Raw genomic sequence first — 24,418 nt, forward strand, 5'->3', positions numbered from 1 at the left:
GTACACTCAGTTTAAGTAAGCAGCACGCAACTGTCCATGAAGTAATAGTGACAAGGCAGCGTACTGCTAAAGGAGGTATTATTCTTAGTCTTTTCTTTGATTTTCAGTCTTCTTTTCTCAGTACCTTTGTCATTAGTAGTTACTGAACTCGTGCAGGGGCCTTGGCCCTATGCTGAAGCAATACCTTATTGAGTAATGGAAGAATATCAATGGACTTCACTGTTTTCAGATATTTACCTTTGAGATTTCTTTGTTCTTGTATCTGGATGCAATCACATGGGTCTCGCCTCTGGGTTCTAAGCAACGCTCTTTGAATCCCATTAGTAAATTTATTTCCATAGAGCCAGAGAAAGTTATACAGAAAGACAGGCAAAATTTTGCATTATGCAAACAGCAATAAGGTTTTCTGTGGGTTTTTTTAGTTCAAAATTTATTTTAATTTTTAGGTGTTCGCTATATTTGTACCTCTCTGTCTATGGTATATTTTTTTGCTTATCAAGGCCATAGCTCTGATATAACCAGTAGTAGTGAATTCTCAACTATTTAAAAAGTATAATGTTCTCGCTTTTTGTTTGTTGTTCCTTCTTAGCTATTTTTTCAATCAATTCTCATTATTTCCATTTTGGTCCCAGGGGAAGAATATAGAACAATTCCTGACATGAAAGAATTTCTGACTAAGAGAATAACCAGAACTTTCTGAAGGTAGAAATGGGAAGCAGAACTAGAGAAGGATATTCTGGCTTCAAGAAAGTTGTCAGTGACTCTTACACACCATGGAACAAAATGCCATCCTCACATCCCATTAGTGTCTCCAACAAACTCAAAATTTTCAAAAAGAACATTATTTGATTAAAAAGGAGTAGGGACTAATGAGTGTGCAAAATGGAATTACTAACAACATTAAGACAATCAAGCTTATGTGGTAGAAGAATCTGACTCCATACCATGCCTTCCCTGGCACCTAGATCTGTCAATTTCACGTGAAGTTAATGTTCTCTTCTAGGATATTGAAAATGTGCAATATTTTACAAACCCCAATACAATATGCCTGGCTCCTTTCCAGCATTTATTTCTGAGCTGTAAATAAGCCATCCAATTAACTATACTTAGTTCTCTGATTGTCCCCTCTACAGACTCACAATACTGTCAACCAATTATGAGGTAGACTCTGATAGATGTAAACAAAAACGTGTCTATTCAGGATTTGTTAGTACTGCAGCCCAGGAAAAATACAAATTCAAGGGTCCCTTGGATTGTGTTTTCCATGGCTGAAAGGGAGAAGGAATGTTTTACAGTTGTGGCTAACAAAGGTAAACAAGAAAAAGGGAAAGGAATGTCTTTTAACAAATTCCAGGCTCAAGGTTGTCATGGAGTGAGGGTTGGTTGAAACAAGCCATTAAAATTTAGGAATGTAGAAGATGACCTTGATAGGAATGAGGTCTCTGTCAAGATAATCTTACCTTCCTTGAGAAGATTTGCTGATGCATTTCAGTCATCTAGTGAATTCAAGAGTTCATCCTGAAGGAGGAATTTTTTCATCTCCTCTTCAAGTCTGCCTGGCTCCATTTTAGTGACTTAAGTTGAGAGACACCATCTTTTTCCAATTCCACAAAACAATATAGCCAGACCAAGAATTTTCAATCACATTATTTGTATAGACTCTCCACATGGCATACAAATATTCCCCACATTCGAGCTACTCTAACAACAAGAAATGTAATGTCGTCAAGTAGTCAGGCCTTATAGCTCAAGCTCTGAAGTCCAACTCACTGGATTAAAATCCTGGCTCCACCATTTCCTATCTGTATTCTCTTGGATGACCTACTTAATTTATCTATGTCTTCATCCTCACTGAAAAAATTGGGATTTAAAAATTATATTATCCAATTGGGTTGTTTGAGTTTAAAATAATAAAGTACCTACACAGTGCTTGGTAAATAATTAGAACAAACTAATAAAAGCAATTTTTTGGCTCATGGCGCAGTATTGCACAGATACGGAAATGTTCTTGAAATTCACTATGCTCGACTTCTAGGAGAAAAGCATGCTGTTAAGCTATCCACGTCTTAAAGAACCTAGAGTAAGTAATGTCAACGCACAAATCCTACCAGAGCCTTTATGTTCAGGCAAAGTCAAGATCAAGAAATTCCTTGTTCTGTAGAGTCATATCTATAGTTTTTGAGAGTACTGCATAGACTATCTGGGTCATGATCCATACTGCTTATGTCCTTTGTACCTAAAATGGAGGGCTTTTCTTGGTCTCTGTCCTAAGATAAAAATCCAGTATAGAGAAATCATGAGAATAAACTGAAGCTGAGGTCCAAGAAGCAAGTACCAGATAAACTATCAAATGATATCTTGTGTATAATGAAACAAACACTCCACTAAGCATTTAGTGGGCATAATGTCATTTAGTTGTCACAATCATCCAATGAATTAGGCATTACCTCCATTTTACAGTGAAGGAGCTGAATCTCAGAAGTGTTAATTTGTCCCAAGATACACAGCTAGTAAATGGCAGAATTTGGATTTGAACGAGATCTACTCATAATCCAAGGCCAACTCTCTTCCCACTACACTATATTGCCTACCAAGCACCTCTTCACATTGCCACACCATTGTCTATTCCAATACCAAGAGTCTTTAGCACCTGAGTCCACACAACTTCTCTCTTTAAAGAGGTCCAATGTGCTCCATGTTGGATGAGATTAGATACTGGCCCTTCTTCAGCTAACTTCTCCTTAGGGGAGTGATCACGCTCAGCCTGGAAGAATGAGTTAAGGTCAAGTATGATGATCAGAGTAGACTGGGAAATGAAAGCCCTGTTTAACACTCTTGTCTCTTTCTCCTGCCACACCACTCCTTCTCTCCCCACCCCCAACACACACACATATACCACACATAGCCACTTTTCACCAACATCCTGTCTTCCCAACAAGCTGCACCCAGTAAAGGAACATATACTTGGTAAGCAAAGGAAATGGCTTTGTTTTCCCTCTTTTCTTCAGAAACAATGGCTCAGATGAGTTGAACTGTTCCCAGATACTGCCATTTGAGTTGCATTAGTAATAATTTTCACTGGGAATAAATTTCATCTATGTTTGCATGATTGGCTGTGACTGGAATCCTGAAAAGCAGCCACGCAGATGAAGTCTCCTTACTGCTATGTTGCTGCCACCACTGCTATGGCCGGAATCTTTATGTCAATATTTCTTGCTGCAGAAATGCTCTGCTATTGTGGCTGTCACATGCTCTGTCACTATTGTTGGGATCAAACAATGTTCAGCCTCTTTCAGAACCCTTCAGCTCCTCTTCAACTCCACTCCTCTGCAGAAGCATCTGTGTAAGTGCTGTTTCATAGATTTTAGGTTCAAATCTTCCTCTTTAGGATGACCTGTGCCATCCCAAACCAAAGGGCTGACAGATAAATCAACATTAGCTTTGTCATAGACACAGAGATCCTTGCCAGCCCACCTCAACAAGGCATGACATGTGTTTCTTAAGCTTTTTCTTTAGCAGAAAGTGCTGCCTGTATCTTCCAAAATACAAAACAGCTCATCTCTTATTTTTTGCGTGACTAGCTTTCCTAATCTGTCATAGATTTCTGGGTTTATCTACAAATTGCCACCTCTGCCCTCCATATTGAATTTCCCAGCTAGCTAATCATGTTGCTAAATCCTACTGAGCAATTCCTAGATACAAGGTCACATGTTGAGAACTTTCAAATTATTAACTTATCAAGTCCCGCAGTGGCCCTGTTATTATCTTCTCAATTCTGGAGTTGAGGAAACAGAGGTAGAGAGTGGTTAAATAACTTTCACGTAGTCACAGAGTTGAGATTCAAATAGCCTTCACCCAGCACAGCTAAGATTCAGACCCAAGGAAATCTGACTTCAGAGTCCATGCTCTTAACCACAACCTTATGTCACCCTGGAAAAGGACAGATCATTTAAAAGCACACCCACAGCTTCAGAATAGCCAAGCTATTCCAAACAAAATTAATGGATCTTCACACATTCCAACTTTGTGGATTTATGATATTCATATTGAACATGTTCCCCATCTTTTGCTGACTACCACAAGTGTGTTCTTTTATTCTGATTGATACTGTACAAACTATGGTAAGGGAACATGTTCTCTTTTTTTCTTCCAAATATTTATACCTTTTCACTTGGTGGAAAAAAACCCCAAAGCATATTTTATAAAACGCATAAAAGCATTGAATAAAAATAATGTGACAATTAAGTTTCTAAGAGAAGTAAATTTATTTAATACAAAGAACATTTTTTCAACTCAAATAACACTCAAGGAATAGTGAAAAGAGGAAGAAGATAAGCAGAAATGTAGCGAGTATGCTAAACTTGAACTCATTATGTTCAAAGGTCTCTGGCTACTATATGGTTAGGAAGTCCATGGAGGTCAAATTCAAAATTCTCTTGCACTTTTGAAGCAATAGATTAAATCTCATAGTTAGTTAGAAGAGTCTTGTGACACAGCAGACAAAATAGTGGATAGACAACGAGTAGACACAGATTTGAGTTGTAGTTCTGATGTTATTAACTCCATGGACAACCTCTGATATAGCAGAACCCATCAGAATTCACAGGACTAGATGGGCTTTGAGGTCTCCTTAAATTCCAATATTATATGGATTTCTGATATTAGTAGCACATTAGTTAAAAAGCCAGATTCGATGCTAAGCGTTTCCATCGATAATAACCAGTAGCCAAAGTGTAATTTTTCACTTTTTAAGTACTTATGTTAGTCCCTATTGTGACTTTCATTGCTGTATAGTAGCGTCCTAGTGACCTAAAATAGTTAACATGCTTTTCAATTGCAGCTCACCACCAGAAATGCCCCAAAGAGAAAAAAAATTCTTCTCTTTGGAGGCAGTAGAAGATATGTTCATTCACGCACAAACACATGCACAGTAATTTATATTTAGAGACATAAAAGTTCCTAGATATCTCAGGATTCAATTCATCACAATTAGAACATATTATCTCCCCTACACATTCTACACATTCTTCACTTACTAGGCAATTGCACACCACCAGTAACACAGCAAGCTGGTTCATAAGTGTTAGAAGAAGATTCTAGGAATTGTGGCCCTGGTGCTACATAGACCAGGGGTCTACAGGAAGTGGATTCAGAGCTCTGAGACTGGTATTGGTTAGATTCACATTCCAGAGTTTGGCAACTCGTAGACACGGAAGTCTTGGGTGGACAACACTTTGCCACGTAGCTCACAGGTTGGCAGCTCTGGACTACAGAACCCATTTGCTGGCTGCTTACTGATTGGCAAGGCTGAGAAACACACTCCAACACTGTAGAAGAAGTTCCTGATTGACATGTTGTCCTTTCACAGAGCCTGGAATTAGAGCAAGTTGTGTGGACAACTCTGGGGAAGCAGGCACTTGGCACACAGCTATTCTCTGTGCACCGTTCCTGTTCACAGTTGGGTGCTTTGCAGCTGATGGTTTCATTGCAGGTTTCTTGAAAGTTGTCCAAGAGCCAGGTCCTGCCATGGTAGCTGCTGGGTAAAAAAAATCCGTCTTCACAGCTTATAGGTTTAGAGCTATGTATGATGGCAGAGAGTGGTGGAACATTGTAGAAGTTCTTCAGTGAGTGGCAGTGGCTCTGGAGCATATTGTTAAAACACTTGATTGAAGTTGCTCATAAGTTCCCAACATACTGGGTATGAAGATCAGATTCTTTGCTGGGGAGATTATATACTCGGAAAACTGGGTGTTGGCTTCTTCTCAAGACTCCTTTCCACCTCATTGCTTAAGCTAATTTGAAGAATAACATCTTATTAGCACTTTATTTAGTTATATATGAAAATGATGTCTTACTAACAAAGAAGCTGGTCCATTTTGAATCTTCAAAATGGCTTTCATGTTGGTCCCAAAGCTGACTCATCAGGGTGGAGTTTGTCAAATATGAGTCCCAACATGCCACCCAAGCTAACATTGCTTTTCCTTAGTCACTGTGACTCTCCATGTTGGTAAATGGACAATAAGAAACATATGTGGAAACAGCCAGTTGAATATTGATTAAAATTAGCGCTGGAGTTTTGAGAGATTCTACCTTGGCCGAACACGATAATGTGATCAAGAGATTTTTAGTCAGACACCAATCCATTGAGCCCATCCTCATTCTACTCAGATCTTTGTCCGTCCAGTTGATCTAGAAGGGACAGAAGGAGTCTACAATGAAACTCCTTCTTACTGTTCACCCAAAGTACTGAATGAGGCCATTGCTCTTTAAGCATCTTTCCCTTTGCCTACCATTTTGTTCCCCTCATCTTATTGAGGGCCAAACTTAAATGTTGCCTCTTTATGAACCTTTTCCCTAATCTTCCTATTTAGAAGTTATACTTCCTCTGAATTACCAATGGATTTTGACACATTCTCTATTGTGATTATATTTTACACAAAGTAGGTGTTTACTTCTACTTGTGCTTCTCAAAGGTTGAAAATTAGCCTTTGTAACAAATCTGTTTCAGATAAGCTTCTCATCTGCATATTCAGTGTTTTTTCACTGCAGAATGATGATCAGCTCTACATTTATCACATTAGCATACTGTACTTAGCATAGTTTCATACTCACAGCATAGGACTTACCAGCACAATTTCTATAACACATTCTATAATTTATTTAGCTAAGCTTATGACTTAGCATAGCACTCTGGTCTCCCTTTCTTAGATCTGAGGAAAACCAAGAACATTCAAGAATTTTGAACAACTTTTACCCAAACTCTGTTGATATATGATGGACTGGGGATATTACCTATTTAAGAGGACACTTCTGAATACACTCAGCTCGACAAGCTGTACACTCAACTTGTGTATAATGCCTTTGTAACACATGCAAGTGATTTGTAATTTTGAATGACCACTCTTGTGTGATTAAAGGTCCCATTACGCCCTCCACATGAACCCTACAACAACTCGTTTAATTCTTATGCCTCTATGTATTTATCATTGCACAGAAGCTTCCACTGTAGCTTGTGACTCTCCTGCTTAAAGTTATTAAATGGATTCTCATTTCCCTTAGAATAAGATGCCTTCCCCTTAGCCTGGCCTCCAGCACCTTGCAGGACCTGGCTGCTGTCTATTTTTCTAACTCCTCATGTTATCATTTCCCTCTGCCACAAATGCTCCATTCTCACAGGCCTCTGCTCAGCTCATTGAGCAGGTCAAGCTTTTCCTTGTCTCAGTATTTGGCATGTACAGTTGCCTGTCTGTTTCACCTTCACTGCCCTCTTCCACTCTATATACAGCTCCTTTCCTCATCTTTTGTGTCTCAGCTTAACAGTTACCTCTTAGAGTGGTTTTCCTTCATCACCCTACTTGAAAAAGACTCCGTTCTCAGGGTGTATTCTTTTTCCTTCATAGAACTTATCTCGGTTCATAATGATTTTATTTGTTTCTTTATTGAGTCTTTGCCGCTCCACCATGAGTTCCATAAAGGCAAGAAGTATGTGTATCTTTCTGACTAGCATATCCCAACTACTGAACACAGTGTCTGGCTGGCACTTAATAAGGACTCCATAAGTGTATATTGAAAACTTAATGAATGGAAGGTGCTAAATAAAAATTTACTCAAATTATAGTTAAGTGTTTGAAAGGATGCAGTTCTGAAACCTTGACATATCCAAGATTTCCAAGAATTGGCAAGGGCAGAGAGCTTAAAGAAAAAAAAGTAATAATCACCCTGCCTACCTTTAAGCTACCCCTTTGTGAAATAAGAACAAAATCATTAAGGAAGCTGCTTATTAGCATGGCACGAGCTGAGTCAATTATTTTAAAATAATGTTTGATTTTACATGGGCATGTTTTAAGCTTTTACCCTGAAAAAGGGCACCACTTTTCACTGTCAGCACAGAGTCTTGTTGCCAAATTCTGAGGAGCAAAGGAAGGACATCATGGAGGCCAGCATTCACACAATCGTCTCCAGCACACAGCCTTCTTAGTAAGCTCACAGTGGGTAGTAAATTAGTGAACACGTGTGCAGTTCCAAATCCCCAAATGTCAGATGGTAATGTCAGGTCTGTCATTTGTGAATAAGGCCACTCCAGGAGTTCTTTTCTCTTTGAGATGAGGCATTAACTTGCACATTCTGTTTAATCGAATGCTGAATTAATAGGTGTTTCAGCATATAATTTTGGTTCAATGAGTAAATGCAGATTTTGGCTGGTGCTGGATTTATAGAGGGAGTTACCTGGCTTATTACCTCAGAATGACGAAGGCTAGGACACCTGGTTACCTTGCAATTGTTTTTATGCAGTTTATCTCCTAGTATTCTTGAGAAATAGGTGGAAATAGTTACCTGATTGCTGATGGTGACTGGACACTTTACTACCAATTGGTTGAATAGCAATTTACTGGTCTAGAAGTACACGAAAGCTCGCAGCTGCAGTGGCACCTCCTAAACACCAGGGGGAAGACTATCAACATTTGCTTTGGAGAAGCAATTAAATATAAGGATTCCAAAACTAGACTGCCAGGATTCTAACCCAAGATCTACAATCACAAACTGTAATCTTGAACAACATTTCCCTTAAATTTCTATAACTTAGTGTCCTCATTTTTTTTTTTGAGGAAGACTGGACCTGAGCTAACATCTGTGCCCATCTTCCTCTACTTTATACGTGGGACGCCTGTCACAACCTGACGTGCAAGTGGTGCCATGTCTGCACTTGGGATCCAAACCAGCCAACCCCAGGCCTCTCAAGTGGAACGTGCAAACCTAACCACTGTGCCACCGGGCCAGCCCCCAGTTTCTTCATTTTAAAAATGAAAATTATGAGTATCAACCTCAGAAGTTTGTTTTACTGATTAAATGAGGTGATGTATATAAGAACCAGATTGCCTGCCATATTGTGAGTGATAAATGAATAAAAATAGCAATTATTTCTGATCAGGTTAAGGATCTTCATGCAGACCAAGATGTTGTTCTCATGGCAACGTCAGTCTGAGACTGGTATACAACCACAAGGTAAAATAAACACAGTATCTATTTTGCGTTTGAGATTATGTTGTTTGTGTCTGTAAATGTTGCACCTTCCATTCTTTTAAGGGTTGAATTGTATGTATCATTCCAATTAAAAGTATAGTCACCTGTCTCCATCTCTCAAGAGCTTGGCACTTGGTGGTTATAAGGTTGAATAGTTTATATTAATTTGTGTGTGTGTGTGTGTGTGTGTAAGATTGGCCCTGAGCTAACAGCTGTCACCAATCTTCCTCTTTTTGCTTGAGGAAGATTGTCGCTGAGCTAACATCTGTGCCAGTCTTCCTCTATTTTATGCGGGATGCTGCCTCAGCATGTCTTGATGAGTGGTGCTAGGTCCATGTCTGGGATCTGAACCTGTGAACCCTGGGTGGCTGAAGTGGAGCACACAAACTTAACCACTACACCACCGAGCTGGCTCCTAGCTTATATTACTTTTATATTTGATTACGTGGCTGTGCTAGACTTCTAATCACTTTTTCAGTGATTAAAATAAAAAAAAATTAAAAATTAGAGCCACCCTTAAGTAACATAATTCAACTCAGTTCTGCCACAATTTATTTCCTCTGTCATGCCTTGGTTTTATCTCACCAGCCAAGCTTATGCCAAACTGCCTAAATTAAACTAAATCCATTCCTCTTCTTCAACCAAAAAGTCACTCATATAGATACTGAGCATAGCAATTGAGGAATACTAGTCCAAGAGGAAAGAAACCTGGCTTCTAGCCCTGCTGGTTCTATGAATTCACTGCATGAATTTGGACAAGTCACTTTGCCTCTCTGGATCTCTTAAAAGATAATGAGTTCAGATGAGAAGATCTCTAAGGTCCTTTCCAGCTGTCGCACTCTATGATTTTCTATCAGAATCTTAATATCTTAGAGTTGAATAGGACATTAAATGGCATCTTGTCAAATCTACCTACTGAATGAAATTCATGCTTTCATTTAAGCCATCTAATCTTCATTAAGATTCCTTATGAAAATTTTAACGGGACAGACCAAAGACTGAAGTCAGTAGACTATTAGTTGCCATGCATGCTGGTAGAAATCCATAACTTTAAATGAATAGTCTTATTGTATTTGAGAGTACCTCTAAGAATAAATTAAAAGTATTTCTCTGGCCAAAAACACATTGGTCCACCTCAAAAGAATGTGTTAAGGGGGATGACTAACTTCTTTCAGATATAACATTCTGTAAAATAAGTCACATACCATATAACCCTTCTTGGTCACTGCAATACATACAGAAAAAATAATTTAGCCTCTGGAATATCCAAGATTATGACACTACGACTATAATAATAATCCTATATGGAATATGGAAATGGTCTCTTCCCAGCTTTCTTTGTTTCTAATGATAAATATATTCTCTTAGATATGGTAATAAAAAGATTCACGTGACATCATTTCTTCTCTGAAACTCTCTCTAAATAATTTTGATTTGGGGATAATCCTTGGTCATTTCCAATTCAGTTATATGGACTTTGATTCAAATAGCCAAAAAACAAAAAATAAGAAAAGTGAGAGGATTACACAATGTCTTTGTAGCCCTTAATAATGAGTAATTGGAAAAAAGAATGAACCATAGTATCTCAAACATCTGATTATTAACTCCCATATTTTCCAACCCCTTGTTCCTTTACATCTTGGATGAGAAAGTGCCATGGTTTATTATAGTAATTATTTATTTGCTTTGTTCCTTTCCCCAGATGCACTTACTCTGGCCTGCCTCTGAGGTTAGCTTTTGGTGAACTTATTTTTCTGCCTTTGTGTGATCCAGAAATGTGATTTTCTTTTTGAGTTCTTCCACTTCTCCTCCAGGCACTGTGGGGAACTGGGATTGGCCACCCCAAGATCTGTCTCTTTGTCATGAGGATTATTTTCGGCTGATTACTTTTAAAAACTGCAAACAGGAAAGAAACTCTGAAAAATAAAATGTACTTACCCTTTGTAAGAGACATTTACATTTGTAAAGGAAATCTCCATCTATAAAGGTGTCTCCCTCTCTGTACCTGGAAGAAGGGGGAATGACCTTATCTCTAGAAACTCTTATCATGCAGAAGGCAAGGACTTTAAATCTGCATAAAAACCTTACTCTTGTTTACTATACTTTTCTGGTAATGTCCCATAACTGACTCCCCCCACCCCCAACATCCTCCTTTGCCTTTAGCTGAAGATGATATTTAAGGTGGTGGCTTCAGCCATTTTGGTGAGTTGCTCAGTTTGTCTGAGCCTCTCCCATGTGTACATGTTATAAAGCTTTGTTACTTTTCTCCTGTTATTCTGAGTCATGTGAATTTAATTCCTTTTCCACCCAGAAGGACCCAGAGCGGGTAGAGGAAATGTCTTCCTCTCCTACAACACCTCAGTTGTGACAATATGCCATCTCAATGATTTAGCATTTTTGATGATAATGATGACCAGAAGATTGATGGCAACGAGCTTATTTAAATAGACTTCAGCCAGCAAAGATGAATGCATATTTGATGCCATTGACATAATATATCCTGGAAACGATCATCCTAGCTCTATTTCATTCATTTGTTTTTTAAGTTAACTTTTATCAAGTATTTACTACTTGCCAGATTCTGTTAGACAAGATTCCATTGCGTTCATTGAGGATATAACCATGGTAAAGGAGCAAACACATAAAACAGTGCTGATTAAACAAAATAAAACCTTAAATGAAATATTAAAAACAATGATTTTGTAATTAGAAAAAATATAAGAATATATAATGCTGGCATGGTGTAGGGGATAAGCAACACTGTTGATTGTGGAGTCTACTTACAAGGAATGAGAGAAGAGATAATATTTCCATGGGTTTTGAAGGGTAAGAGAGATATGCCATTCCTTCTAGAGGTACTAGACTGTGTAAGAACTCAGTTCTGCAGAATGTGTTCAAGAAAGTGGGAGTAGGTAACATTGATGGAGTACATGTTGGTGGAGTATGTGGGAAGTGGTGAGAAGAGACTGGAAGAGAGTGGAGGGGGGCTGCAAATGGTCATTAACATCATGTTAAGGGACCTTATTGGGAAGAGGGATTATTTCAGGTTTTAAATGAAGGTCTCACTTAGGAAAACATTAGCTACAAGTAACAGAAATTGTATTGCAACATGACTTAAGCAATAAGAAAATTTATTGGCGCACACCTACCGAAGTCCAAAAATAAGATGGTCCAGACTCTGTTCCCCAACATCTCTCCTAGTTTTGCCCTCTTCCACATGATGGTTTAATTTGCAGGCCATATGGCAGATGGATGCAGCATTCCACATACGGTATGACAAAGAAGTGATGGTTGCTTCAAAAAACGCCACAAGAAAAACTTTACCAGAAGTACCTCTCCATGTTACTCCTTGTTTCTCATTGGTTTAAGTCAGATCACATGCTCCATCCTGAACCAATCATTTTCAGTAGCAATTAAGGTGCCTTTAAATAGCCAGATTCTATGCTGAAACCTGGGGTATATCCATGTTAATGTAAAGAACTGACTGTGTAGATAAGAAGGGATCCACAAACAAAACCCTGTTCTTGTGGAAAGAAGAGAGAGGAGGAAAACACTTGTGAGGGTAATGAACAATGGGCAACCCACATCTATTTACATATTTTTCTTCTCACTTAGGTATTTTCAAGTATAGATGACTACATTTCCCAAAACAAGAGAATTGAGTAAACTATCTAACTATGACATCCTGATATAAGCCCAAGGTACCAAGAGGTAAAAACTCCCTCTCAGTTAGTATTACTTACTCATGAAACTGCCATGTCTCCAGTTCTCAGGTGACTTCTATGAAAACAGATGGCCTTATAGTGACCAAATAGAAGGAGGAGACAGTGAAGCACCAAATTAAGAAATAACTCTTAGGGGCTGGCCCCGTGGCCGAGTGGTTAAGTTTGCGCGCTCCGCTGCAGGCGGCCCAGTGTTTCGTTGGTTTGAATCCTGGGCGCGGACATGGCACCTCTCATCGAAACACGCTGGGGCAGCGTCCCACATGCCACAACTAGAAGGACCCACAACGAAGAATATACAACTATGTACTGGGGGGCTTTGGGGAGAATAAGTGAAAAATAAAATCTTTAAAAAAAAAAAGAAAGAAAGAACTCTTAGAAAATGTATTCCTTTTATTATAATAAAATGCATACACTTTTAATTTTATTCATACTTAATATGTTTGCTTCTTTGCACCAGTTATTGTAGTCAGTTAATACCATGACCTCTAAATTCCATTATTATGGCTTGCTTAAGTCTGTGAAAAGGGTTCATGAAAAATATTTTGACAATATCCTCACCTAAAACAGTCAAGGTAGTACTTGCTGAAGTATCATTGCTGTCCCTGGGACTTTTCTTCTTGGATCAGACCCATTAGTGGTTTAATCAAAGTAAGGCATCCTGATAAGGCTAAAATGACCATGCACGGATGAGTTTAGGAAAGTTTCCTGCCCGAGCTCTAATTCCACTTGCCAAAAATTCCAGGGAACTAACTCTGTGTTGTCAGAGAATTCTACCTACCAGGGAACCTACTGCTTAAATTAAATATTTCTTTTTAGACAAAGAACAGTTGGATTGGAATTCCCAACAGACATCTTTCTTTTTTTTTTTTAAATTAACAGCAAGATGTGATTTGATATCAAGTTAAATGAGTTTATTTGAAAGGAAAAAGTACCTCTTGCTCCATTTTTAACTTGAGAAGTAAGGAAGAAAATAGAAGAAAACAGAAGGAAAACAGAATGAGTATTCTATCAGATAAATGATTTTAATATTCATAAAATTTTTCTTTAATTATCACTCTTCTAGGTAGTAGAGTATAGACTATAGCCAGATAGTAGCGGAGATTGAATTTGAGGAAGATAACTGTGAAATCACAGTCTTGAACCGTTAGCAAGTTGATCAGTAGTAGAAGCCAGATCTACAGGTTGGCCGGAAACAAGACGTTTGGCAGCTCCTGGAAGCCAAGAAGGTTGGGTGGCAGAATCTGGATCTATAGCCCAAGGAAGGGAAGCCACAGACTCCACAACTCAGGGGTCTAAAGCCACGGGATCCACAGCCCCGCGAATAGGAAATTCTAGATCCATAGCCCAGGGAGCAGCAGCTGCTGGACCCAAAGCCCAGAGACCTGGCATAAGTTGACCGGCAGGGACTGCAGACTGTGGAGATCCTTGGACGGTAGCAGGACCTCTGGCAGGGGCTGGACACCACACAGGATGTCTGGTATCTTGTGGGCTCACAGCAGGTCTCCCCACAGCCACTGTAGAGAGAGGAGCCCAGCTGGCAGGTGCTGGGAGAGCAGAGGTCAGTGCTGTAGACCAGGTTGCTGGGGTAGGAAGAGCCACAGGAGGAGCCTGGGTAGCGCAGGTAGCTCCCAAGGGAGCAGGAGGAGAAGTTTCCAGAGCAGCAGCTGTAGGACATGGTGACAGGAGATGTGAGTTTAGCTGAGTTGTAGTGAGAAGGTGCTCTGATATCCCTGGTTTTTCCCAGCCACATATTTATATATCCTCTCTACGCTGGATGTGATGCAAACCCTCCTCATTCTTACGCATGTCTTATCGTGAAAATAGCTAATTAACCTCAGCTATAATTATAACAGAACACATTCATGTGTTCTTAACTGCTGTTTAATTATTCTCGTTTATAGAAGCCACTCCGCTTCTCTCTTTTTTTAATTTTCAGAAATAAGGTGTGGTTTGCCTTTAAAGATGTTGGTCATGATGTAGATGGTGTCCTCTCTTGTTCACTGAGCTTGACTCTGGGGATTTTGATCATGAGTGTGTAAATTGTTACCAGCAATGTACTCCTAACAGTCATCAGCACCTCCCTCCCAAATATTTACGTATGTTTTATTGAGCATTTACCATATGTAAAACATTGAAAATTGTGGTATCGTTTAATCCTTGCAACAACCTTATGAGAGAGGAATTATCACCAAGTTAGTAACCCCGATGGGTCTATCTCCAAAGCCAGCAGGAACCACAATGCTATGCTGACAACTTGAGAAGCTCGTCTTCTTTTGCTCCCAGAATCACAGGAACAATGAATTCCCAGGGGAAAAAATAACATTTCAATATGATAACATTTGCATTTTATCCGATGTTTCTGCCTATGTATTCTTTTATGAAGTCCCCAGATCCGGCCACTGAAGGAACAGCTTCTTAATTCTTTTAGATTTTTTTTTCGTACTCAAAGTTATCATGGAGATGGTTGTTTGAAACTATCTTCTATTTGTCTTCTCATTTAGATTATCATCCTTAAGCAACTCATGTTTTCTCCAGTATGGAGTTATTGCATTCGTCTTTTTCCATGTGAGGCAGAGAATTCTTTGGCAAATACTTAGACTATCACTGAGAATAATTGCTAAAAACTGGTATAGCTTGAACGAGTTGACTACCAATGAAATACATTTGCAAAAACTTGAATTTTAATCGTGTGCTAACCTTTGCCAACTCAGTTGGGAGTGAGAAATGAGACACCTCAGAGAGTGATTCACTTCACTCCCTGCTGAGTTCTCTTTTGCTCATCATTCTAGAAAGACAAAGCAGCATAAAATTTACCTTCATATTAAGTAGTTAAAATTATCCTCATCACTATAAAAAAAATCAATGGTATAAAGAAAAGTCCTGGAATTAGAGATGTCTTTTTTTTCATTTATATATAATATCCAACTTCTGCCTTAAAGCATCTTTTAGAAATTGAAAAGCAAAAAGCTATGTATGTAATTTGATCTTTTCTCTTTGTCTCGCAGATGATGGTTTTTTCTAATCTCCTATAGTATTTGCTTATCCGGCACCAATGAAATAGTCCGCCCATTGTTTTGCTCACAAATGTCTACCTAAGGTATTGCTCACTCCCCCAAATCCATCTTATCCCTCAAAGCCAAAGTCAAATTCTTTGTATCCGACAGGTGTTCATCTCATCTAAGCTTTAACTATTCTGCCATAAGGATCTTAGCATTTTATAAGCTGTCTATTTGAGTGAACACACACACACACACACACACACCCTGTGGAGGAATTGGAAGAGACATCTTGAACTGAGCTGTGCAGACTAAGATTTCAGTCGTTTGAACTTGCAGGATAGTCCTATGTGTGGAAAGAGTCAAGTACTCAGAAGTTCCTCAGAATCAGCAACAAGGCTTAATTTTCTTTGGCTGAGTGCCTGTCACAGAGTGGGTGCTTCAAATTATTTATGAAATGAAAGAATATATCAAATCATCCACTTTTTATTTTTACATTCATCCAAAATAAATATGTGCATATGAACTAATTGCTTTTTCTTTTTTTCTTTTAAAAATTATCTTTAATAAAATATTAAGTAAATATAATATCTCTTTCATACTTAGATGTAATCCCCAAGTTAATCATAACCAGATCAGTGCTTGAAGTGACCTTAGATCTCTGTCTCCCACACTCACCCCAAGCAAGACTACCGTTGTGGCCTTAATTTATTATTCTTTCTTTCTTTTTCCAACTGCTACATCCTCATACATTCTAATGGTTCTGTTTTCTCAGCCTGACAAACATACAAACAACCTTCCACAATCCAAAAATTTTAAATAGCAGCATCACCTCCAAGATTACATGTTCTTCTTATTTTTAAAGAGAGAATTCTCTAAAGAGTTCTGCAATCAGTTTGCCAACTAACTCACTTATTCTTTTTTCAATAACCGCTCTGTTTCTTTTTGGTTTAACAATCTTCTGGAATTTCACTGACATGGTTAGCAGTGACTTGATGCTGTCAGATGCAATGGACATTTTAGGGTGTCAAACAGTTAATGACACTTAACGCAGGTGACTGTGCCCTTGATCTTGAAACATGTTCATCTATGTACTTCCACTACAACACGCTCCTGGTTTTCTATGTAACTTTCACCCACCTAATTGTCTGTTACCCTCAGTTGGGTTCTTGGATATGTTTCTTGAGGCTTGATCCTGGTCCGGCAAGGTAGTCTTTCTATAGGGGAAGCACTTCCCCTTCATGGCTTAAAATACTACCTGTATTCTATGACACTCAGATGTATATTTCCAGTACACAGATATTTTTACTTTTGTAATTCTAGACCCATATATCTAACTACCTACTAGCCATTGCCATTTGGAGGTTTCATAAGGGGATCAAGCTTTTATGTGAACGAAATTGAACTTTTGCTTTTCCTTAGGGCGAAAAAATATATTTTTTTCTCATCTGAGTATGCAACATTTCCACCCACCTAGTTGTTTAACTCAGAAACCTTGGAATGTTCCTAACATATGCAATCCATCCTGAGTATGACCCATTCCATCTTCCAAATTTATTGTAAATCTACCTAGTCTAGGATTTCTCAACCTCATCATCATTAACATTTTGGACTGGATAAGTCTTTGTTGTGAGGAGTATCCTGTGCATTGTAAGATATTTGTCAGTATCCTTAGCGTCTATCCACTAGATGCCAGTGACACATGCCTCCCCCCCATTATGGCAATTAAAAATATTTCCAGAAATTGCGTGGGGGAGAAAGAAGCACTGGTGGAGAACCACTGCTCTAGTTCCAAGTAGCTTCTTTCTTGGCAGAACTGTTGAAAAATTTTCAACACGGCCTCTCATTTTCAAAAATTGTGTCCTTCAAACTTTTCTCTCCATCCCTGTCTGATGGTCTTCTTAAAACTAAAAACTGGTCATGTCACTCTCCTGATAAAAACTTTTTCATCGTTTTGTAACACACGTATGATAAAACACAAAACCTCTACACAATCTGGAGGGCAGCACAATCGCGTCCCTGCCCATGTCTTCAACCACCTCTTCACAGCGTACTCTTTCCCTTTCTCACAAACACACTGCCTTTGTTCCACAATGAAAATATCTGAAATGTTTTTCCTACCACAAGGACATGCTATTTTCTCTGCCCTGAATATTCTTTCTGTATCTGGATAATTAAAATAATTAGGCCTGTCCTCACTTTCTAACCAACATATCCCGGGATAAATTAGGCTGGCCTTTGATGATTTCTATCAACATTGTACTTAATTCTATCATTTTTGTAATGTATTTATTTTGCAGACTGTCCTCTAGCCTAGAATAGTGCAACTGAAGCAAGTCCGTGACAGTTTGTTACCATCTGCCAGGAGAGAAATAACATATATCAACAAGTAAATCAATGAATTGCTTCCTTCATTAGAAGTCTTACATGATTTAAAACATCAGCTTAACAAAGTCATAGGTTTGGTAACCTCCCTGATTTAACCTGTTCTGTGACCCACTCTTTGAGTGGCACTTCTCTGACTGTTAGCTCTAATGGGCGGGGAAGGCGGGAAGTATGCTCTTTCTTGTTCAACACTGAATCTTCAGCTCAAGAATAGTCAAAGTTATATAGTGGTTGCTCCATAAATACTTACTTAATGCATAAACTAGGAAACTGATGGTTTTATCATCACCTAAATATCTTCTTTTTTATCTTGTCTTGAGGACTTTGAACATTTCCTTGATATGCATATTCCCTTAAATGTTTCACAAAAACAGTGAACCTAGCAGAGACTCAACTGCCCTCATGAACAGTCTCCTGGCCCAGACCTGCTTCTGTTTCTTTGCATCCTATTTTCATTATAGTATACCTATAACATCTATGCAGTTCTGAAAATGCGATCCCTGGGAGACATCTATGACCTCGCTCTTCCTTACTTCCCATCTCCAATCTCAGGTCAGCATGTCTTGCTATTTTTTATCTCAAAAATATATTAGAATCCTTCATTTTCCTATCTTGCTGTAACTCAGCTGTTTTGCCTTTTTTTACTGCAGGCGGTCTTCAGTATGCCCCCCATGGCCTTGTCTCACCTATCTCAACTCTTTTCCCTGTGCATTTCTCTGAATGGTTTCTCTAAAAGTCTATGTCAGCCTTTACAAACTCGAATTCAATTTCCTAAGTATTTTACGCATGTCATCCTATGATCTGACCCCCAATTATCTCACACCTGGTGTCTTTATGTCCTAATTTTATCTTCAAAAGATATCAGATAGCTTCAGCTCAGCTTAAGGGCAACGGCAGAGGAGGAGCTAGTCAGGCAAAGGGGCTTTGTTTCAAGAAGCTCAGCATCAGCAAAGAATGTCAGAAGAGAAGAGATGAAAGATGAGGCTGGAGACAGACAGGAGCCAGATTGCAAGGAGCTCTGCAAGTCATGGGAGGGGTTTGGACATTCTTCAAAGGTCTAAAAGTCTCTGAAAATCAAACTTTTTTTAGAAATAATTTGGTGGTGAAAGACAACATGATCTATCCTCTTTACATGGAATCACATGGCTCAAATTAATGGAAACTATGCATAGTTTTGTTTTCTTCTTTTTATTAGTGTGGATATCTTATGTTTTGCCTCATAAATAAATAAATATATTTGATTATGGGGTGTTGTCCCAGATACTACCTGGGATATTATATAATATGCAGTTTATCCGTTCTATTATCTTTCTAAAATCTGAAAAACTCTGAATTCCAAAATTTATCTGTCTCCATTGGCTTAGATAAGGGACTGTGAATCTGCAGAAATTAAAAGGCATTGATAAGTTATAAATATGGATATAACTGATCAAATTTTCCTCCTACAGAAATGACTTTGACTGCAATGTGAAGAATGGATTGAAAAGTCACATAGGAGTAAGGGTGGGTCCAAGGGTTAGACCCTGGCAGTATGATTCAATAGCCTATATTCTTAACAACAGTGTTTGGTTGCCTCTCATAAAAATGACTATTAAAGCCCAGGAACATGTGTAGGATGAGATGAGAAGGGAGCCTTCTCTAGGGTGGCACTGTGAGAAAATCTTGCATTTCAGGAATTGGCAAAGAGGAGCCCACAAAAGCCTGGGAAGGAATAGCCAGTGAAGTAAAGAGAAAATTATGAGTGTAAAAAAATCAAGTTAAAAATGTGTTAAAAATATGGGAAAGCAGACAAAATTATACAGTGTTGGAGGGAGGTCAAGTTAGATAGATGTTGCCCTGGATTTTAAGCATCTCACTACCAGAGACTATACATATGTACATATTTATTTTGTTTTGTCTCATTTTTGTTTCTTTACTTTGAAAAAGATCACAATTTCAACAGTGTCTGGTACATAGTAGGTGCTAAATAAATGCTTGCTAAACTGAATCATCTTGTTTAATTTTTTGAATATATTAACATGGAATTTAAAAGCTAGAGAGATTCATTTCAAGGCAATTCAACAAGCATGCATTGATGCGCAAGGCACTGTTGTGGGTGGAGAGGAGGAGGAGGGGACCAAGAAATGGCCCATCCAAAGGAGGTACACCTTCATCTGTCTATGAAAAATGAATAGAGGGGCTGGCCCCAGGGCATAGTAGTTAAATTTGTGTGCTCTGCTTTGGCAGCCTGGGACTTGTAGGTTCAGAGCCCACGTTACAGACCTACACACATTAAGCCATGCTGTCGAGGTGTCCCATATACAAAATAGAGGAAGGTTGGCATGGATGCTAGCCCAGGGCAAATTTTCCCCAATCAAAAAGAGGAAGATTGGCAACAGATGTTATCTCAGGGCTAATCTTCCTCGCAACCCTGACCCCCCCCCCCCCCGCCCCAAAAAAGAACAGAAATATGTCAAGAGAAGATAAGTGACTTTAAATTGTGTTATAGGCAATAAAATCCAATCACTTTCACTCTTCCTTAAGACTCCTTAGTTACTATACAAAGATGAATAAAATCTTAGGCCCTTTGCATTTACAGCTTGTGAATTACTTTGAATTCTGTTTATGTTTTACACAGAAAATAGTCATTCTCTGATTAGAAGTCATTTTAGGCTATAGGATCTTCCTGCTTATACAAACGCTGTGTCCTTAATCTCATTTTACATATTGCTTCTTACAAAATCAACAATCAAAGCTTAAAAATAGGAATTTGTCATATTAAAAAAAAGCAACCCCAGTAAGCCAATAACACTAAAAAGATCAAGAAAAAACGTTAATGTGTTCAAACTCTACACAAGGTTAGTTTATTAAATAAAAACATATCTGCCACATTTTAGGAGAATAAAACATATGGAATAACCTCATAATTTTTCTTATATGTACTTCTCAATATCTGACATAAAACTCTAAGATAATGTTTTGACCCGTCTCAGTCTATCAATAACCAGTGTTGTGGTTGGACCAGCCCTGGCAGTTCTTATGATTGCAAGACGCCCTTCAGCAATAACCATCAGGAAACTTTGAAAAAGTAAAGGTTTATTCTACAAGACCTGGAAATTACACAGCTCATCTGAAGCCCCACAGTGAAGCTGTGGGGAGAGGGAGACAGAGACACAGAGAGAGAGCCCCCTGGGGTTCTGCTTTTGTTAGAGTTGAGGGTGGGGGCCTAGGGTTTCACAGGCTCACTATTGGTGAATTTGAAACACAAGAGTTGGAATTTGAAGCCAGGGAAGAGAAAAAACAAATGGCCCAAATGGTTAGTTATTGAAATCAACCAAGATCTCTAAAACAAAGAAGCCTCAGGAGGGGAGGTGCCCTGGCTTTTTATCTAGTCCTGTGGCTGACAATGTGTTTATTTGAGATAGCTGTCTTTGAATTGGATGCCTCTTTGAAATGGATGACTCAGCAATCAAAGCTTAAGTCAGGCACTGGTGTTACCAAAAAAAAAAAAACAACCAAAAAACTCTCAGGGCTTGCATTACAGATAGTTTCCCAACTTTGACCATTCTTTCACTGTATAATGATGACAGACATGTATCTCTGAGAGAAATGAAGTAGTTGGTTGTCAGTCAGTTCCTGAAGCAGAGGGTTCTAGTAAGTGAGTATAATAGAAAGCAGCCTTTGGGTAGGAGTATGAAGAGGCATTAAACTGGATTTATACAAGCCAACACTATAGGCTGATCTGTATTAAGCTGACACAACGTCCCTAGTAGAGAAGTCATTTCCAAGGTAGAAGTTAGGATGATAATTCAGGTTCGGGGAGTCACAAGATCTACAATTGAAAGATTGGAAGACATTGACTTTATCATCTCTGGAAAAGAATGGTTTCTGGCTGCTGGTGGGCTTATAGCAGCTGTCTTGAGAGTCACAGCAGAGAGACCTGTCTTGGTGGTGACTGGGATAACAGAGGTCAGTGGGTAGTCAAAGTAGCAGCTGAGGTAAGAGGAGCCACAGGATAAGAGTGGATAGACTAGGACTTCTATAAGAGAACAGGAAGAGACATTTCCAGCCCAGCAGGAGTAACATGTTACTATATCTAATTCATCTGTTATCAACGTCAGAGTGTGTCTGAATGTTCCCTGACGGCCTAGAGTGCTTATGTGCTCACCGGGTGAGTGTGATGTTCTTGACAGCCAACTTCAGTATCCTTCTACAGTACAATTTGCATAAGAACACCTCCTTTGTGTGTTGTCTGATTCCAATCAAATAGATTAACACCATCATAAATATGCTTACTTTTATTTTATAGCTAAAAGCCAGTTTTCAGTTTTGCCTTAGACGTCAGATAATTGTTGAATACTCAGAACAGTTGGTCATCATTGCCGGCTTAATTTGTGACTCAGAGGGTCATCTACAGGATGCTGAGCTATAACTCTTTTCTTTCCGCCATACTAACAGTATTATATTTTATTGCAATTCTTTTCTCAGTCATTCCTAATGTGCTTTGCCATATTATAAAGCACATACTTACGTTCAGTAACAACTAATATGTGTGATATAAATGGTGCATAAAAGACAAAGATATCATTGCATGATCATGATACTCCATAGAATCAAATGAGTTTTCTAGAAAAATAATTTCTCTTGGCTCTCTTTACCAGTTGAATGAATATATGCCTCATGTAAGTGGACTTAAATTATATTAGCTAAGAAGATGGAAATTTCAGCCCAAATACTTTTTAAAAAGTCATCTGCTATCAAATTTATAGTGTGTAAATTTTTAATGGCCCCTTAGGGGCTGTTTATAAGCAGTAAAGCAAATACTAAATTATTTTCTTCAAGCATATTGAAAATTGCTGAACAAATAAAAAGTGGCACAGCAGTGTTACAGATAGTCACATTTCCATATTATGTGAGGGTGGGTTTTACATCTAAAAGTCCTCAGCTAACATAGATATAGCAGTGTAGTGGCTTGCAGAGCAGACAGACACCAATGGAGGCCAAGAGTTAAAGGCAATGAGAGAAGACTGTCCAGAAGAATCAAAGTATAAAAGAAACATTCAAAAGAACATGAATACCCACAACTAGAAGGACCTGCAACTAAGATATACAACTATGTATCAGGGGGGTTTGGGAAATAAAGCAGGAAAAAAAAAAAAGGAACATGAATAGAAAAAGCATTAAGGAAATGCTGACTTAGCTTACACTCAAGATAAAAAACATTATAAAGGAAGTTGATTAAAACATGCTCATTTGCATATTTATGATGTTTAAGGGGGGAATGGAATATACTACTGTGTAGCTTACTGGATATTCAAAATGTTTAGGAATTGAGAGGATAAATATTTAATTTTAGGTTATATGAAAGAACATGATGTTTATGGCTCATCCAACCAAAGAGTTAGGTTAAGGGACCCATATGCATTTATTTTTTGAACATAGTTGCATATGTTTGTGGTGTAATAATAGTTAAAATATTTATGGAATGCTTTCTATATTCAAGAAACTCTTCTAGTTGCCTCACATATCTTATCATTTGCTCCTCATTGTAACCTTGTGATAAAAATACTATCATTATCTCTCTTTTACATTAAAGGAGATTGAATTTTTGAGAGGTCCTACAATATGTACAAGACAAATAGCCAAGAAGTGCTCAAGCTTGAGATTCAATATACATAGTGTTTCTTCAGGTGTCATATGTGATGAGGATTTTAGGCTGGTTAATTTTAAAACTGCAAATGAGAAGCAGGCTCCGAGGAGTGGAATTTGCTTGCCCTTTGATCAGAGACAGCTGCATTTGTGAAGGAACTCTCCATGCCTCCCTCTCTGTACCAGGAGGAAGGGGGGATGGCCTTATCTCTGGAAACTCTTAATGGGGAAGGCAAGAACTTAAGTTGTTTACTGTCTGGCAACCTCATGTAACTGACCCCCCCCACCCCAAAATCCTCCTTTGTCTTTAGCTGAAGATGATATTTGAGCAGTGACTTCTGCCATTTACTCAATCCGGTTTGATTCTTATCTAAAAGTTGTGGGACCGCCAAGTGGCCGGACCCTACAGGCACTGATACCATTTTAACTTTTTTACATATTCTTTGTCTTGTAAAGAGATAACTCACATACCTATGCCTTAAATTTAGCTCTAACCCTCAACTTGGGGCAGGAGCAGAAGCGGCAGCAGCAGCGGCTCCTCCTGCCCGTGGGTCCTGTCCCCACGCAGCAGCTCTGACTGCCCAAGGGTCCTGTCCCCATGCTGGCAGCGGCAGCAGCAGCAGCTCCCCATGCCAGGGGCAGCAGAAGCGGCAGCAGCAACAT

The 24,418-nt window shown here is 38.7% G+C and overlaps 2 protein-coding genes and 1 long non-coding RNA gene across 4 annotated transcripts in view; 1 reads left to right on the forward strand and 2 right to left on the reverse strand.

Moving 5' to 3' along the window:
- Positions 1 to 24,418, forward strand: part of LOC138920960 (uncharacterized) — a 92,562-nt gene that overhangs the window by 63,192 nt on the left and 4,952 nt on the right. The window lies entirely within an intron of this gene.
- KRTAP27-1 (keratin associated protein 27-1) lies at positions 4,897 to 5,739 on the reverse strand. The gene has a single exon (XM_014736485.3). The coding sequence runs from the start codon at positions 5,647 to 5,649 to the stop codon at positions 5,029 to 5,031; it is 621 nt and encodes a 206-aa protein (XP_014591971.2). The 5' UTR covers positions 5,650 to 5,739; the 3' UTR covers positions 4,897 to 5,028.
- On the reverse strand, positions 13,750 to 14,472 carry LOC100065250 (keratin-associated protein 13-1). The gene has a single exon (XM_001915935.5). The coding sequence runs from the start codon at positions 14,419 to 14,421 to the stop codon at positions 13,903 to 13,905; it is 519 nt and encodes a 172-aa protein (XP_001915970.2). The 5' UTR covers positions 14,422 to 14,472; the 3' UTR covers positions 13,750 to 13,902.

This window comes from Equus caballus, chromosome 26, assembly GCF_041296265.1.
Source record: "Equus caballus isolate H_3958 breed thoroughbred chromosome 26, TB-T2T, whole genome shotgun sequence".
Classification (NCBI taxonomy): domain Eukaryota; kingdom Metazoa; phylum Chordata; class Mammalia; order Perissodactyla; family Equidae; genus Equus; species Equus caballus.

Coding starts and splice junctions, on each gene's coding strand:
- KRTAP27-1 (XM_014736485.3), bottom strand. CDS start 5,649: ATGCTCCAGAGCCACTGCCACTCACTGAAGAACTTCTACAATGTTCCA.
- LOC100065250 (XM_001915935.5), bottom strand. CDS start 14,421: ATGTCCTACAGCTGCTGCTCTGGAAACTTCTCCTCCTGCTCCCTTGGG.